This window comes from Balearica regulorum, chromosome 5 (genome assembly GCF_011004875.1).
Source record: "Balearica regulorum gibbericeps isolate bBalReg1 chromosome 5, bBalReg1.pri, whole genome shotgun sequence".
NCBI lineage: Eukaryota > Metazoa > Chordata > Aves > Gruiformes > Gruidae > Balearica > Balearica regulorum.
In genome coordinates this window covers 68,285,693-68,304,598 of record NC_046188.1, presented here as the reverse complement: position 1 = coordinate 68,304,598, position 18,906 = coordinate 68,285,693, and the positions used below count along the sequence as shown (strand labels likewise).

Below are 18,906 nucleotides of genomic sequence, written 5' to 3'. Positions count from 1 at the left end.
CGTTAGACCTCCGGGTAGCAAACCTCTGTGTGCAAAACATTCCCTATATTCAGTTTTGCGTTCTTTCTGCTTTGCTGAAATTAGTACAGCAGCTATTCTGCTTTATTGTACCTGGGAGGGATCCCTGTCTTCAACGAAATAATTTCTAGAGCTGTATCCCAAATGTCAAAAATACAGGAACACGCAAATGGCAACATCTATGTTGTATACATCAATATAGAGGATCTATATATGTCAGTTTTGGAAATAAGTTAGTGCTAGCCGGGGCTTTCACCGTGACATTTGAAGCACCAAGGTGCTTTCAGTGATGTACTCCGCTGCTTTGAAATCTTAAACCGATAGGAAATATGAAAACTTGGAATATTCTGAAATACTGGCAGAGTCTCTGCCAGTTTCTAGCATAAATATTGGACTTGTATGCTTTATCCCCTTAGCGGCTTTTAAAGACTACTTCCCTTATCTCAGCCGTGTTTCAAATGAAATGTTATGGAAATGAATGTAAAGCCCTTTCTCTCTGGGCACGCTCTTCTCTTGTTTGGTGGTTTCGATGTTGTTGAGCTATTTACCAGAGAAAGTTTCAGCTCATTAGAAATATGAGGGATGTTATTTTAAAATATTCAGAATCCTGGTTAATCATAAACCGATTCTGGTGAAAACGATATAAATCATTCTTTTACTTGCAGTTTCCTCTTTATTTTATGTTATAAATATGCTTTCAGTTTTGCTCTGGAACCTTAGATTTTGCTGTGTTCTCTCAATTAAAGGCTGTATTTCCAGGCAGGACAGATTGATTCCTATGTATATTCATATTTATGTGAATTTATTTACTTGCACAGTATGACAGACATTCTTATTCTGGTTTTTGTGTGGTTTTGAAGGATATTGAATGCGTAGACATTTCTGGCATTTTATAAATGGCACTTAGTGGCACTTTAGACATGTAGGATGATATTTTGTGGGGCTTCTTTCCCAATCAAAGTATGATTTTTTTGACAATTACAACAGCTCAATAGAGTCCTCAGAATAATGCCTGGCTGCCTTTTGTTAGGTATGCTACCGCGACTGTTCGGATGTAAATATGCGCGCTTTGGTTGAAATCGTGCGACCCCATGAGTTCCACTGAAATAAATTAATGAGAGTAGTGGCATGAATGGGGACCGCGGCAAGCATGAGTTTTCAGGGTCAGACCCTTTATTACCTTATAATATGGGTAGGAAATGCCATCGCATCTAGTGATAGCTGGCTGCCTTTTACGAGGCAATTTGCCTTTTAAGTTGCACTTAGGAACTAACTGACCCACCAGTGAGAAAAGGAGATCTGGAAAATGTCATGTCTGCTTGGACAAATTCTCGTATGACTGCAGCACTGTACCAATAACACTGATGAAAGGATGAGTCCTCTGGTTTGTGTTACATTTTTATTGCCCTTGCTTTTATTTTCTGTTATGACTATTTCACTGAGTAGTGTATCGCAGCCTTTGGATGCAGTCATGTTCTCTTTGGGACACAGCACGTGGCAGAGCGAGTGCATTACCCTCGGGTAATATGTTCTATATACAATAGTAATAGGTGCGGTAGAAATGCCTAGATTAGAAAGAGAGGGATACCTAGGGATTATAGCAATGTAATAGAGTTCTGCCAGAGAAGAATCTATGTCCTCAATTTTTAACCTGGAAGATAGGGATAAGGTGACTGTTAACACTACAGATTTCAGGTTAGGCCAGAACTTGCAATGGACCAAAATTCTCCCAGTTTGGTTGCCAGTGGGAGAAGTTAGAAGTTCATGCATCAAAAATTCTGCCTATCATCAACCCTGTTCCGTGTCTGTCTGATTGAATACGACAACATGGCATGACTGTGAACTTTTTGAGACTCCAACTTGCAATAATGAGGTGTTTCCCATTTCCTAGACTGTAGTTCAGAGCCTTCAGCAGGCTCATGCTGCTGGTGTTGCCTAATTAGTTAATAAAGCCAGTAAACAGGTTAACGTTGCCCAGTTGTTTTCAGTTTTAATGATGTTTTAAAGATAATGAATTCCATTAGCTATGCAGGCAAGGTAGAGTTCCGCAGAAGAAACAATGCCATATGTTGCTAAATCTTTTTATGGGGTGGTAAACACATATGAATGGTGAAATCATCTGAGATTACCCTGGATGTCTTTCTTTACACAGTGCCCTTTAGAGAGGCTCCCACCTATTCGAACAGAAGGCGGAGACCTCCAAGCACCTTAGCAGCACCTCGGATCTTGCTTCGTTCCAACAGTGACAACAATCTAAACATCAACAACCTCCCCGAGTGGTCAGTCTCCTCCTCTGCTTCTTCACACCGCAGCCTTTCACCTCATCTACTTCAACAGATGCAGAATAATCCTAATGGAACTGTAAAAACTGTGGGGAGTTACACTCCGTCCTCCCGGAGCCGGTCGCCATCCCTAAACAGGCTGGGAGAGGATGCCAAACGGCAGCAGCACAGGCACATCAGGTGACTTTTTGACTATTTGAACAGCATGAGATATCCCTAACATCATCATGCTGGACTGCCATGTTCTTTTATGTTATTTATATGCCCGCTTTGCACTCTATATAGTACATAGGTAATAAAATCTCAGCACAGTGGAACATGTCGAGGTGTGAAGGTTTTAATTGGAAGCTCCAGTCAAAGCCAGCTGTTTCCTCACAGAGCTCCAGGAGCAAGACAGACTTTAAAGTTCAGCAAAGCTCAGCGGTGACTTATCACTGAGTTCACACCTCTAAATCAAGGTGCTAGTTCTCAAGATCTTTTAATAGTTGAAATAATGATTGTATTTAACAGCAAAGTAAAATGTTTCTGAGATACTTGGTCCCTTCATGAAACCATTGGTCATGCCTGAACCCTGTGTTGGAGCTGCTCATGGGTGGTGAACCAGAGACTGTTTAAGTTCTCCCTTCTGTAGATGTGTGCTGGACCAAAGAGTAAAATAGAGGGAATAACTGGGGAATAAGTGGGACTGTGTAGGAGGCTGGCCGAGAGCAAAGGGGCCTTCCTGAGATAGTGGTAATAGGTGTCACGGGCTTCTCTCGTGATTATCCTTCCTGCAGGGTTTTGCATTCCCTATGACTTTGCTGCTCTTTCTTTCCTTTGGAATTACAAATGTGATTTAGCAGGCACTCTCTGCAAATATCCTGCAGCTACGTCCCACTGAAGAGCAAATCCTGACTAATTAGAGTGATGTAGGTATTGTAAGTAATATAATAAAAGAGGATTGTGTTGAAATTTTGATCACAAATGGGGGCTTCAGCTATATGAAGCCACTGTCCTGTGAGCAGGCAATTACGGCTTCACTTTGAGGAGGACTTGGGAACTGCTTCTGCCAAGTGTGCAAGCAATGGAGCTGCGCCAGGATGAGGGGTTAAAGTGCAGGGCTGCAGAAATGAAGGGAGGCAGAGTTGAATACCGATGGAGAGAATTAGAGCTTAATTTTTTTGACCACATTTAATTCAATGGTCATTTAAAATATCAGGCTTTGTCCTGTTTCCTAGTATCAAAAGACATCCGCTGTTCAGAGTAGAAAAGGACATGCGTATTGTTAAGACATGTTAAGGTTTCTTTTTGTCGTTTGTAGGTGTGATGGATCTTTACTGGAGTTTTCAAGTCAGTAAAACAAAACATCATGTAGTTGAAGCTGTCACCTGTTACCTTGCACATTCTTCCTCTCTCCTTGGCTGTAGGCACCCAAACTGACAAGAGCTATTTGTGATAGTAACAATACTGCTGGAGAGTGGAAATACGGAGCATTGTTTAAAAAAAAAAAAAAAAAAAAAGTTGTCTGATATGTGAGAATTGCTGGAAGGAACAGGACACGAATTTCTTATACTAGTGGTTTCATGCAGCAGAGCAAACTCATCTTACCTTGTTGTCTGTTACAATAATGGCAAAAACTCATTTGGTTATAAATTGGGTGTCACTTCCTCACAGAGACCTCTGTCAGCTTAAAAACCTGTTGTCTGTAATGAGGCTTCGCTTAGGCGAGGAGGTGGCCACAAGGTCCTTCTCCGAGAACGAGTGCCCTCGTATTCCGCTGGGTTCTGCTCATGCCCCCAGAGTGGGAGCTTTTACCTTAGAGTCAATGATTATTTTAGCTGGAAGGGATAAAAAGTGCCTTTTCAGCAATATTCCTAGGATAGCACACTTCCAAATTCTTGAAGTATAAAAAATTCTTTGAGGAGTAGGACACAATTACAATTTATTTTTGAATAAGCAAACATTTATTAGCCTTGGCTTTATTCAGCCACTTTCCTCTTCCTTTTCTGAGAGCACTTGAGTTTGAAAACTGGTACAAATGATAGTGTAAACCAATTAAATGCCTGAAATTTTGTGGAAATACAATTTTGGTCTTTCTGTTAATGCATCAGTATCACAGCTACTTAAACTGCTACCCTGCAGAGTTTCATACGTACCATCAAGATTTGTTTCAGAGATGTCCAGAGTAAGTACAAGTACTGGGAAGAGAGCTGGACTCTCTCTGAATTTAAAGGCAACTAAAAGGATTTTCAATACAATTTTTCCTGCCAGCCATGCCTTTGCTTGCCACAAGCCCGTTTTCCAGTCATGAATGGCACCTTACATGACACTTTCCTCACAGATTTTGTTTAACTGTATGACCACCTACTTACTGTCAGCTAAATGTGGGAATTGTTGCTGTTTCTGCTTATTATTTGCAAATAATACATTCACCGTGAAGCTGTTGCTCCCCTCAGATGAAAAAGCCCTTGTTGACGTAGCAGTAGATCGTGCTCTGGAGCGGAGGCAGCCAGAAGGAACAGGTTAATGGAGAAGGTTAGGGTACGACAAAGGGTTAATGAGGTTTGTGGGGTTTGCACTGTGGAAAGGAGAGGGCTGGAAAGTGATGCTGGAAGGGGTTCCTGTGATCTCTACAGCCTGTGTGGCTCAGGTGCTTTATCTCCTCGTGAGGCTGCTGCTTTTCATACCCGGGGGCCGGGGGAGGCAGGGGAGCTGGCACCCTTCCTGGAGAATTTGTCCCACGGTGCTTAGCAAAAGGAGGTGCCAGCGCAGCCTCAGTCAGGGCTGAGCCATCAAGGATGGCCGCCTGCTTCTGGGTGAGAAGGAAACACCTCTTCTGAAAGCTCTGCATCCTCCTCCTGCTCCTTCATGGCATGGCACTTGCTGGGCTGGGAGCCCAAGCTGGGGACAAGGGAGGAGAGGAAAGATCTTTTTTTAAAGAAGTGATCTATCCCATGTCGCAGCCCTGATTTCCATTAGTAAGCCTGTCTCATGAGAAATGATACGTTCAGCATGAAGTTTAAATGTGCCATTTCCTTCTCCTCTTTCAGTAAGAGAGAAAATGAATGAATCCTCTGTGATGGGAGTTAAAGAAGATGCTGGGATGTAACGTTGTAAATAGCTGCTACCTGGCTGCTACCAGGCTAGCCAGAAAGTACAGCTTGATACAAGCAGAAATTGGATGTGGGGCATCCAGTTTATAGATCTGGATTTTTTTTTATGGTGATGACTGTTTCTTCGCTTATAAGGAGAAAGGAATGGAGCAAAAGAACTGAAACCCGAATGTCAGCTTTTGCTGTTGTAGTGGGTCGACCCTGGCTGGGGGCCAGGTGCCCACCAGAGCCGCTCTATCACTCCCCTCCTTCTCTAGACAGGGGAGAAAACAACTGTGAGAGCTGGCTGAGGTTTCTGATGCAAACCCCATCGCAGACATGCAACCAGAGCTCACTTTTAAACCCTTAAGTACAGCTTATCTTTATTAGCACCTGTTCACAGTAGTAGAAGAACAGAACAATGAGGTGAAAGGAGCATGCTGTTCTAGACGATAAAGAAGTTACTGCAGGAAAATGGAAGTTTTCCTGAAATGAGAGATACACTATGTTTGGGTTTTTTACCAGACAACTTCTCTACCTATATTGACACCCTTACTGACTGCTATTTTGGTAGAAAATGGAGCTGTTGGAGAGAGTCCAAAGGAGGGCATGAAGATGATCAGAGGGCTGGAGCACCTCTCCTATGAAGACAGGCTGAGAGAGTTGGGCTTGTTCAGCCTGGAGAAGAGAAGGCTCCGGGGAGACCTTATGGCACCTTCCAGTCCCTAAAGGGGCTACAGGAAAGCTGAAGAGGGTCTGTTCATGACGGGGTGTAGTGATAGGACAAGAGGTAATAGATTTAAACTAAAAGAAGGTAGATTTAGATGAGATATTAGGAAGAAATTCTTCCCTGTGAGGGTGCTGAGGCCCTGGCACAGGTTGCCCAGAGAAGCTGTGGCTGCCCCTGGCTCCCTGGCAGTGTTCAAGGCCAGGTTGGATGGGGCTTTGGGCAACCTGGGTTAGCGGAGGGTGTCCCTGTCCGTGGCAGGGGGGATGGAACTAGATGATCTCTGAGGATCTCTTCCAACCCAAACCATTCTAGGATTCTGTGAGTTTCATTTAAAAAAAAAGGGCAAAGAAACAGCAAACTCCAACCTTTGTATTTTGTTTTGCTTATAGCAGTTTGAGATCTTTTCTTTCTCCTTACAAGAAAGTAAGCAGAGTGTTGCAATGATAGACCACCATTAAAGCATGCTTCTTCCTTTAGTAGTCTAACTTTTTCCTATAAATCTTTATGAATATTCTTATTTCTCATGAATATTTTCTGTTTCTAGACTTTATATGTAAGACCTCAAGTTTTGTTTGGTTTGTTTTGTGTTTGGTTTTTTTTTAAAGTTGAATAGTATGCATTGCAAGTTTGTTATGATGTCTCCTGTAGGTTTTCCATCCTCTTCAATATTTGCCTCTTTCTCACCTTATATTTTTGACAGTTCACCCATTTTTCCGGAGGTTTAGTAGTGATCTTATGCGTTGGTCACTGGCTTTCAATAATTTCTGCTTTATACATCATAAGTAGATTGTGTGTTGTTTGATGACCTATGGCTTATCTGAGCATACCAGTCTGAAGTCATTGGGAGAGCTATTGATTGCCATCAATAAGAAATGATCTTCTGGAGAATATGTTAGCCGTAAGCAGCATGCTTTTTGCAGATCTAAAATTTAGCTCCAGGCCTTGGAGTGATGAAGTAACTTGATTATTCAGTCTATTCAGTTAATAATTCAGTTGTCTTGATTGTTCAATTAATGTTACAATATTACAAAGATATCCATTCCCAAGAATAATTGTAAATACTGACGTTTTAAAGTCTTTCTGACTAATTGTGATGCTTGTAAGGTATGATTTGCATATCAATTTTAAACTTCATTAGTGTCTGTGAAAGTGCAAGTTTAATTAGCAGAAAAACTAAAAACTTTAGTGTTATGTGTTTTCTTTTCTAGGCTATCATGGTCAGGTGAATATTGATCATGTTTCATATGGAAAGATTTCAACCATTAAAAGCACGTGTTTAGGATGGAAAACGTGTGTTTTTCTGCAGGGTTAGATGCCTTACTGGAAGAAAATTATGTTATTCACTGCTTAATTTAATTCTGTTAATGTGATGGTATATTATTAACTTTGCCTATTTTAAATAACCAGTTAATATTTTTTTTAATTTCAATTTCTAGTGCCGTTTACAATCCTAGTGCCAACAAGGATACTCTGTCTGCCTTGGATTATCAGGGTCCAAAACGCAAGCTTTACAGTGCTGTACCTGGAAGACTTTTTATTGTCGTAAAGCCATATCAACCTCAAGGAGAAGGGGAAATTCATCTGCACAAAGGAGATAGAGTCAAAGGTGAGCATGTAATTAAATTTGAATAAACTTTTTCTTCTGCTAGGTGGAATTTTTATTTTAAAATTATCTTCTATTTTTTGGGGGGGGGGCGGATCTGTTCAGTAGAAGTGCTTTCATGCCTTTATTTCTTTACGGGGTATTTTGCTCCTAGTTCTATTGTGTAACCAATGCATATTCAGCTACCATTTTAACCAGAAGTGACTTCAAAGTACCACTGAAATTCAGAAATACGTGCAGTAATAGCAGCGTTGTCTTTTACACAGAGCACGTAATTTGCTTCTGTAGTCATTATAGAAAGACATCTCCAGGGCTTTAAAAGGTTGTAAACATGTCAGCTATCTAAGCAGCTCAGGAAGGAAACAGGGATAAGGTCAAGCCTGTTTCAAGCCCTTCCCTCAAGGTACAATTTATTGGTTAAGTACAAAAAGTCCCCTCATGAGACATAGGATAAGTAGGTAGGTAGAACCTACTGCAAATATTTTGGGGAGGAAGTGTGGTGGTGCATGTATAATTTCTGTCCACTGGTGCACTTCCCAACTAAGAATATGTTAAAATCAAGGCCAAACTTTGTGTTATTATTTTGAAGACAGTAAGTACATCCAGGTACGACTGAGAAAGTGGGCAATGTGGTTTACAGGATTGACCTTCCTGAGGGTGCCTTGTTAACTGGTCGTGGATTAAAAAGGCTTTCTGCTCAATCTATACAAACCAAATACCAGTTATGGAAATCAAATTAAAGGAAATAAATTCACTGTCCTAAATAAGTGTTACACAGCTGAAAATTTCCTTGCAGCTGAAACTACTTATCTTACAAAGGAAAACTTCAAATATCTCCTCCCTTGAGCCTGCGAACAGTAGTTGGAAAAAATGGGGAGCCATTAGAAGGTGTTTTTGTATTTTTATTTTTGGACATGGCTGATTCTGAAGCATTTGTGGGTTTAATAATTTTTGGTAACTTAGGCCTTCAGAAGGTGTAGGACAGAATTCTGAAGAGTGCTGCACTTAAAACATATGAAAGATTCATTTTAAATTCAGGAAGTTTAAACTTAGGAGAGCTGGTGATGTCTGCAGCGTTGAAAAGATAATTTTGCAGTTCTGGGACGTTGTGCCCTGATCAGGTAGGAAGCAATGATTATGATGTTAAGAAAATAGCTCACAAGAACTTTTGGAAGAGCCCATATGAACACTTCATAAAACATTATAAAAGTTCCCAATTAATGGATGTTATCTAGGCTAGAGTAAAATTAATAGAAGGCAAGCAAAGCTCTGGGGTTATAGAATTTCTTGGGAATGCGAATATCAGATAAAATTCAAGTCATAAAACCCAGCAGTCATCTTCACATTCAAACAAAATTGACAGAGCTTTGCGTGCTTTGGGAACCAGCTTTGCAAGCATCCAGTATATGAGAGTAAATGCACGAGAAGTAATGCATAATACCACTTTGTAAAAGCCTTTGCGTGTCAAAAGAACGGGTACAATCTAGAGAGAGGTAAAGCTACATGATAAGTAACTGTCACGCAAAAAAGTAAAGCAAATTAAAAGTGAATGTGATCTTTTCATGCCTTTACAAAACAATACTGGTTCTTGGGTTAAAATGTGAAGGCCTGTGGTCTTGTGTATGGAGTGTGGATTTCTCACTGGAAGGGTGGAGGAACAAAACAGTTGAGAAAACGCTTGTTGGTCAGTTACAAGACAATGAAAAAAAAAAGTCACTTATAGTGGGGGAAAAAAAAAAGATTAAAAAAGGTGAGACTTAAGTGCACCCCAGAACTCTTTGCTTACTGATCTCAGAAAATTTAACAACAGCAGGAACAATTGCCAGTACCTACAAAGGATGAAATTTCTGGGGGTCATGAGTGGTACTAAATAACTTTCTACACTGGGTGTGTTTACAAAGGTCCAGGAGGCGCCAACAGAGAAAGAACGAGTATGGTTGAGTAGCATCATCTGTTCTTTGGGGGATGTTATATCCCTACACAATTGTGTTCCATTGATTTGTTGGATTTCAAGATGTAGCGATATTTTTGTTTACGTAGGGGATATAAGATCGACATAGATTCTTGTGACCCGAATAAAACAATAGAGACTCCAGGCAGTTCTGGAGAACGACCAGCCAGAAAATGTGTTCCCCGGAAAAAGGAGAAACAGTACAAGAGGTTGCTTGGGATGCTGAGTTTTCTAAGGGTGTTTGTTATCTGACTGCTTGTTTACATTAGAATTTGAGACTGTTATATGCAAAAATATCCCAAGAAGAAGGGATTTAAATTTCAATGAAGAGTTTAATATTTTTAAAAAATTAGTTCAGGAGCCCTAGGTTCTAAGTTATTATGACAGTAACTGGAAAACAATGCAAGAAGAAATTAGTCCACTTTTTAAATCTTTTTACGATATTATGATCTAAACTTGAGACCAAGGATTTTTTGTGGGGGACACTAACCAATGAATGTTAAAATGCTGAAACAGAAAATGCGATCATGTCTAGTCTGTGAGTTTTGCATCTTTATTTATGGGGGAAATTGGTGTTTACTGAAACTGACTATAAATTAATTATTACTGTTAAAAAAAAGGGGGACATGCCCATCCGACATCAAATCATCCCTACAGGGATTATTTTTTCTGCTTCACGTAAATGATTTGCACATTGAATTAAAATCTGGCAGAGGTCTAGGGTCTGCAGGCACATTTGTTTTGGAGCATTTTATAGAACTTTGATGCGGTAAAGTCTGGTGAGATTTTTTTATACACGTCAGCCTGCTTTAAGAAAAAGTTTGAAAACCAAGAAAGTGTACGTAGGGATTGTCAGTGTTACTACATTGGATGAAATCTTGTGGAGTGTAATTTAGGGCTGTTTACACAGCAAGACTGGAACGCTGTATGACAGACTCCCATTGGAGGAAAGGAAAAACTTCCAGAACAAGATTAAATCGTATTTCGTGTTACCATGTCAATGGCTCCTCACTTGGCACAAAAAATACGTCAGAATGAACACAACAAGGTCACACAGAGAACGACGAGTCCAGGTAAAAGCCATTCAAATTTAGCATATGTGACAAAAATCCAGGTTCAATTAAATCTGGATTCATGTTCCTGTTCCAGTCAAAATGTAATTATTTGTAGAGAATAATAAAAAAAAATACTCCAATGTGAAAGATTGGTAGGCTCCTTCACCACCACCCAAAAGCACAGGCACAGAGCTCTTCTAACCCTCAGTACTGCTGGCGTGCTGTGCGAGTGCCAGGACCGCTGCCTGTGAGGATCTCCTGCTTTCTTCCCTCTTTCTAAGCAAAAATTCCACTTGGTATCGGATATATTTTCTGTCTTTTAGAGACTTGCTTAGCAAGACCCTGATCCAGTCAGCACTGAGGTTTTGATTTTCGGGGGGTACACGTGCCTGTTTGGGGTTTAGTGACTCATTGTACTTGTAGGAAATGAAACAGCATTAAACCCCTCACTTTGGAAACACCTTAGCCTCACATTTAAGAAATAAAAAAGCTTTTTCTTAGCCCCTCTCCTCTGCCAACTTGGTAGCGACACTGTGTAAAATACTGATGATAAAGTACCGGCTTCTTGGATTGTTTGGGGGGGATTCAAACACATGTTGGCATTTGCTATGGGATTCTGACCCCGGGGGAGATGCTCAGCACATGTACATCCCATGAGACTAATCACAGTAAAGATGTAGCAAGGCATTTATTACAGGGATAAAAACCCAGAACAACATATTAGAGAAAGGGATTAGTTAGGAAATGTTTTTTTTATGGATTTTCTTTTTTAACTTGGTAGAATTAGAAGGGTCATGGAGAGGGATGAATTCCTAAACTCTTAATGAAAAGTGCTGTCATCAGATGCAGATGAGGCAGATTTTTTTTTTCTTTCTAAAACCGCTAGAAGTGCATGAGTGACAATAGTTCACAGTGTATGATATAAGGAAATGGCTCAGAGAAAGCTGTGAAGGGGTAAGTTCCAAAGAAAATGTAAACTAAACAAAATGGTTTTGTATTAATAGGATATTACGTAGCCTGTACAAAAATATCTGCTTTATTTTTAGTTGTTAGTCATAGATACTGACATCATTTGTGTGTCTGCCACTCATGAGAGAAGGGCCATGGCTGTTGTAAAAATAAATCTGATACCTTTATTTGTACAAAACCAACCTTAATCTTATGTTTTCACATAAATGAAGAAGAGCTAGCTTCATTCCTCACTGAAACACTTTTAACATATTTTGTTTGTTTCTTCATTTTATATCTAAAAGTCCATAGCAATACTTCTGCCACAATCCAAGCGCACACATATATATATAATGTATCTGTAAAATGTATTTTAATTGACTTTTGCATTGCTAAATTTAATTCTTACACTGGAAATCGAGTGGCCTCTTTTATAACAAAACTCAGATGTATGAAGAGAATTTGATGCTCCAAAGTCCTTTGTGAGCAAAGAATTAGCAGGTTTCTGTGTCATGAAGATAAAGGAGTACCGAAGTATCTGCATCCTGGAGAAGGTCACCTGTGATTCAAATCTGTACTAGCATACCTTGTTGGAAAGGTAGCAGATATGAGTTCTGGGTACCAATCAACATGGGGCAGACAATCTCCGGTCACTTAGAAACAAAACAATCAAAACTGTTTTCAGAATCTATGTTATGTTAAAAGATACCTGAAATGCATATGAATTATCCCTCACTGACCTAGAAAGGAAAAAAACCACATGGTTGTCCGATTCAAATCTTTTGAGAACTTTTGAAGTCTCACCCTGCTCACAGTTTTGTTTTTCTTGTTCTTCTATGTGTTTTATTACAGTATTTCCATTTGCCGTGTGATTTCTAGTTATTTCTTCCAATTTTGAGGTCCCAGATCATAGTTTATCAACTGTAAATTTTTACTTTCCTCTCTTGTTTTTGTTGCCTGCCCTGATAAGTGTTCAAGGCCAGGTTGGATGGGGCTTTGGGCAACCTGGACTAGTGGAGGGTGTCCCTGCCCATGGCAGGGGGTGGAACTAGACGGGCTTTGAGGTTCCTTCCAACCCAAACCATTCTGTGATATTACTATCTCCTCTCTTTCACCTGGAAGGCAAACAGAATACAGGGCTAGTTTTGGAGAATGCTCAGTTTCTTTAAATCTTACTGTGATTAAACAAATTTTCTAGTGCTTAGTATCTAGAAAAATGGGGAGTTATTTCAGTATCTCAAATAAGCTCCAACAGACTTTTTCCATGAACCTGCTGAGATTCCTCCTGTGCAGCCACAGTCTGCACATCTGAAAAGAGTTTACCGCAACCGAGGTCTGTTCTCAGGGTTCAGAGAAACGGTAGTAATTCAGTAGTAGTGATTCAAGCATCTGTTCTAGGCAGAAAGTCAGTAGTTCTCAGCATTAGAAATATTGACCCCTGCAACACTACTTTTATTTCAGTGTGATCTCAGCCAGAAGGGCAATCCAAATATATCGCTAACATTTTCATTTCTTGTGAAATCTACTTGTAAGTCATTTTGAAAAAGAAAGATTATTAAACCCCTGCTGTGCTTGAAGATATTGCCTATAGACAGTGCTTGTGGGCAGAAGGAAAGTTGGTCTCCCAGGCTTTTGCACTTGTTAGATTCGTAAATAAAATACTGGAAATGCAAAAGCCACAGAAATGCTGATTAGTTTCTTCAGGAGCATTTTGTACCTTGCGTGAGTAAGTATGGTGGCAAAGTTTAACCTGAGAGGTTTGCATAAGCATTGTTTTGCTACTCTTTTATATGAAGGATGAAATTAATGTGAAGTGGAATATTAATCTTACCCAGATTTGTTGGTCTATTTTACTTCCTTACTGTCTCCTGTCTTGATTGCTTTGATTTAAATTCCTGACATAAATAATTATGACTCAATACAGATAATAACCTAACCCATTTCTTCAAGTTACTTGTATTTGAAGAGCAGGAGATAGTTGTGTTTCAAACTGATATATCAAAGTGTTGTAACAAATACAGAGCTTTGCTCCTGCTCCAGCAGGAGAACTCGCTTTGCTGTCAAGGCTGCAAGAAAGTGATTAGGACATAAGAGCATCCACAAATCCCTGTCGTCTTAGCGCTTGACTACTTACAGCCAGCCTTCCTTCAGTAGGCAGTAACTGGCCCGAAATATTTAGGAGACAGGGAGTACCAGGAGACCGAGAGGAGCTACAAATGGCAAAAGAGCTCACTAGCATAGTCCCACACGGTAGTACAGGCTCCAGATCTAAGTTGTTTGGGACCTCTTCTCAGATTGATGCTCTCTGCATTCCCCGGCCTCTAGTTTGGCCATCACTGTGGGGAAGAGCAAACCTGACTCTGTCTGCACCTTCCTCAGCAGAGACTGGTGATCAACGTTACAAACGAATGGATTTTTCCAATTTCGGTCCAAAATTCAAATCAGTGCATAAGATTTGTTTCTTGTGCTGTTTTCCTCTCTCCTTCACTTTCCCCAAATTATTTAAGAGACATCCAAATAACAGGAAAAAGATGATCTTCATAGAAAGTTGTTGGCAAAGATAAAAAAGGAAGAAAGAAAAGTTATTCAGGGCCAAATCTTGAGCAGCAGAGCTCATTCAGTTCTATTTCAGCTGAGCCCTATTTCCTCAGATTTAGAGGATTACGTGCAGATTACTGTATTTGTAGATTTTGACGTAGTGAGTGGTTGCTCTGTTAATAGTCACTGTCATCTTCTCATCCCAAGATCCTTTTCCTGAACGTTGCTTGCTTGCAGTGTTTCTTTCTTGAGAAAGTAGAGGTGATAAAAAGGTGTTTTAAGTCAGAATCTAGCCTGACATTGATTGTGGCCACAGTGGTTGGGGCTGTGACGTGCTCCCAAAACCTGAAGCAAAGGCTCCTTAGTCTTACTGTCTGCTTGTGGGGTGGGTGGCCATGGAGACTGATGGGACACAACCAGGAGATGTGCAGTAAGGTCAGGGTATGGCAGTGAGACTGCTAGGAGAAGTCAGACAATTAAATACTGGATTTACAGGTAGGTAAGGTTGCTTTTCAGATAAACTAGCAGAGTCACTTGGATTACAGAAAGGTAAACTTCTTGCAGCCACAGTTGGATCACACTTTTGTTTTGGAGGCAAAACTGGAAGTTAAATATAAGCTTAAAAAGTGAGGGATATTTTCTGTCCTTGTTATTTCCCTAATTTGATTTCTCTGTGAGGTCCCATAGCCTAGGATGGGAAAGAGCTGCTGAATTTCCTTCTCCCTTAGAAGAAATGTCTGTGGAGCCGCAGTCGATCTGACTGCTCAGGTCAATTATACAAAATCATTAACTGTAGCTACACGAGGCTTTCCTTCCAGATTGTACGTGGACTGCAAGAACATTTTCTACATGGCAGCTGGGGCACAGTCACTTGTTTGCATGCTGGAGGCCTTAACGTGGTTGGCATTGGGGCGATAGACAGTGAATTCCTTCCCAGTCGTGTTGCGCTGGTCTCGAGTTATGTCAGTCTCTCTTGATTAAGTATTTGAAAGCCAGAAACGATCTGCCCATAAGGCAGAACACACAGATCCTGGTCATCATTAATCACAGGAAGGGAGGGATATCTATCAGCAGCAAGGAGGGGTAGATAAAGAAATAGAGTAAAATTTAAAGTAAAACCAGATTTTGAGAAAAATATCTCGTTTTAAGAGAGAGAGCAAGACTAAGTTGTAACTTGTGCTGACCTTCGTTTATGTTGTGTGTAAAGTCTGAGTCAGAGACTTTAAGTCTGAGACGCAGAGCACTGTCACTCTGCACAGTTCTTGTCTCTTCATATTGTTTTCCATTTGCCTGGTTGTATGCAAAACAAGACCAAACACTGAAATTTTGTTTACATTGATGTGTATACTTAGGAAATAAGTTTCCATTACAACTCAAAGTTAGGAACATACATTTTTAGGTTGTAACCATTTTAGGGGCTGTTTTAAGCAAAATTGTTTTCTTCATTGAAATAGGTATTCTCGCATAGATTTTCTGTCGTTTGAAAGCTCTCCTTCCAAAGGGCAAATAATTCTGAAAATTTACATCAGACAGCAGATATTTCTACAAGAGGAAAGCTTTAATTATATATTAGGTATTTCTGAGAGAAAGAAGTTAGATCTCTACCCACTGGAAATTAAAAATCTACTTTATTTAAAAAGAAAAAACAAATCCAAGAGATTGTTACATCAAGACACAAAACCAGAGTTCAAATTGGCACTGAACCTTGCTAGCTAAAATTCAGATGAAAACCCTTTGTATTTCACTAGGTGAATGGCATTTGTTATCAGTAACAGAACAATGGAGTCAAGGTAAATAGCATATTCATGGCACAGTTTGAACGGAAGGGACGCTGTCACCATCCCTTTCAGATGAAGAACGAAATGGTGAAATTTTCTGCTTTCTATTGTGTGTTCTAGAGGGCTTTCAGCTTACTTAATTCCACATCTCACTACAAGTATTGAGATCTTCAGCTGCTGTTGATTAGTAGATATAACTCCTACTTTTAGCTCTGATAGTTCTTGCATCAGCATAGGCTAGTTCAGTTGCTAGATTTTTCAATGAATTTTCAACTTAACTTTATACTTTTTTTGCCGGTCTGTTCATGTCTCTTTTTATCTCCTGGTTGTAGAAATATTATTCTTTTTTGCAGAAGATGATCTGTCATTCCCAATCCATATCATTATTTCTTTTCCCAGGAAAGAAGATTGCAGTTTATACAAGTACCAAAAAATGATTGTAGATATTAGAAAGACATTTCAGATATATCCTGCAGCAGCTATAAAGACAGTGGCCTGAATTTGGCTGTAAATTTCGTAGATATTTCTGCAAATAAGGATACCTAGAATAATCCACTCATTGAAATTTCAGTATCACAAACAATGTAGAAATAGTATACACCATCATTTAATGGAAAAATATTCTTGTACTCTTATTTCTTGATTGTGGCATAATGAAGGGAGCTGTAAAGTGGAAGAATAAAACTATTTTGTTGTTTTGATCGAAGTGATTTTTTAATAGTATATTGAGTAATTAAGATGTTTGAGATTAGTATGTTATATTAATATTAGTTACAATATATACATTATCAATAAACTTACAGAAGTTGCAAGACACAAACCATCCTATGCTAGATTGGCACTGTATATAATTTTTTTTGGTGTTTTTTTTCTGGATTTTGGCAAAGCAGTATCTGGCTGATATTAAGTATCATACTTTAAAAACATGAAAATATAAGATCCTGATAGGCACCTACTTATACATGTTTTCCTGTTATTCAATTGCTTGGTGTTTGTCCAATTTTGATTTGCAGTTTTGTTCATATAATCAAACATAATTTTTGTTTTACTATACTTTTGTTGTGAAAAGTCATATCAGGATTCATGATGTTACTAGAACCTTAATTTTACTCTTATAACATCAGATTCTTTTGGTAATTCATGTTGTGTGTAAAGAGACTCTGGCCTGCTTTTGCCATAGCAACCACATCTTTTGTTTTTACTAAAAGCAAGAGGGAAAAAAAAATTGAAATTATAAAGCTTAATTATTAATTTTGGGAAAGTTATCCTTTGATTTACCATTGTTATGTCCTTCAGAAGGGAAAACGTTGATTAGAAAATCTCTTGCTGGTACCAAATTATCTATTACAACGTGTCTCTTAAGCACTATTGTGAGAGGGAAAAGGCAGAAATTAAGGCCTCATTCTAAAAAAAGTATTAATGGGTACAAAAGATAAATTATGTTTTTTGATTTATCCTTGAAGTTCCCAGTTACCCACACTGGAAAAAACAAAGTGTTGCCAGTTTTTATAGGTACGCAGATTATTACGCTTCAGCTTCTGCTGCAGAATGTCTTATTAATGGCACCACCTGAGATACATTAAAAAGATTATTTCAATTTTTTTCGTAGCACAGAATCATCTAGATCTTGACTTCTACATTGTGAGTATTAGGCCATGTGTGCTTGTCCTCCATCTCACCAACAATTTGTCTCTGTCTCTGAACGTCAGCTGTATCCCTGGCTACCCCTCGTTTGTGTCCCTTGCAGTTCCATCAGGCTTTCCCTTCCTTTCTTGGCACCCATAACGATGTTTTTCCTTGATGTTAAGTCCAAAGGTAACGTCATTGAACCAGAATTGTGAAGCTGGCTGCCTTCTGGCAATGCCTCATTTCCCCCTTCCACCTTTTTTCTGTAGACGTTATGTCTTCAGGCAGGACTACATGTAGTTTTGCTTTACTCTTGCTATTAGTAATTGCTAATATCTAATAACTCATGTAATAATGATCTAAAGTGGGACTGGTTTTGCACTCACAGATAGACTTACGAAGCAAATTTCTCTTCCCATCTTGATTTGGATGTCTAGCAGCTGCTGCTACCAGAAACCCATGGCATTGCTCTGTGGGTGTGAAATACCCAAATTCCTTCTTACAGTGCAAATGCTTTTTGGAGATGGAAATATCCATCTAGTTTGGAGTGTCAAAAATAGCAGATCTCAGAGATTAATAAAATACCGAATTAGGGAAGTCTTTCTCAATCTCTAAGTAGTTTTGTTCTCCCTTTCTTGCCAGTTTGCGGAGTGAAGTCGGGCCTGAGATTCAGTGCTGAAAATTCTCCTCAAAAAAACCTTGCAATAGGAATCTTTTGCTGTATCACATTTTAAAATTTCTTTTGGCTGGAGTCCTACACTCACTTTTATAATTTGAAGTTAAATCAATGTACTGGAGGATCCTACAATAATTATAATAGCTACATATGTTATTAAGTTTTCCTACTTCCTTATCTCATATATAAGAATATGGATTCTATTCTTATGTGAACAGGGGTTACATTGTTAAAAATGAGTCGGAAGCTGATGAATACCCAATATATATTGGATGAATGAATATGTTTTATGGTACATTGAATTATCAAATTGGCTTCATGTGTTAATGTGCACAGGCTTTAAACATTCTCAAGAACAACTTGAATTTGTCAACATGTTTTTCATTAATTTTGCCCCAAATTTGTATTTATTAATATTTTGATTTATGCATTATTATTAATACAATCAAAGCACGGATCTGGTTTCTTCATTTTTGCTTGTGTTTTAACATAGAGATGAAATATTTTCTGCTGATGTTAACAATGTCAATAGGCGTTAGGTAACCGAAAGAAAAGGCATGCTAAAATTTTTTATTCAGCTTAAGTGTTGCTGTAGAGTTGTTGGTGTCTTCCAAGGTCAGTGCCCGCCCC

At 39.2% G+C, this 18,906-nt stretch overlaps 1 protein-coding gene across 5 annotated transcripts in view; it reads left to right on the top strand.

The window, feature by feature from the left end:
• SHANK2 (SH3 and multiple ankyrin repeat domains 2) overlaps window positions 1-18,906 on the top strand; it is a 320,878-nt gene that overhangs the window by 95,340 nt on the left and 206,632 nt on the right. For all 5 annotated transcript variants that reach the window (XM_075755401.1, XM_075755400.1, XM_075755404.1 and 2 more), the window contains 2 exons: window positions 2,171-2,480; window positions 7,538-7,707. In XM_075755401.1, the coding sequence (XP_075611516.1) occupies window positions 2,171-2,480; window positions 7,538-7,707 (480 nt within the window). The remainder of the gene's footprint in view (window positions 1-2,170; window positions 2,481-7,537; window positions 7,708-18,906) is intronic.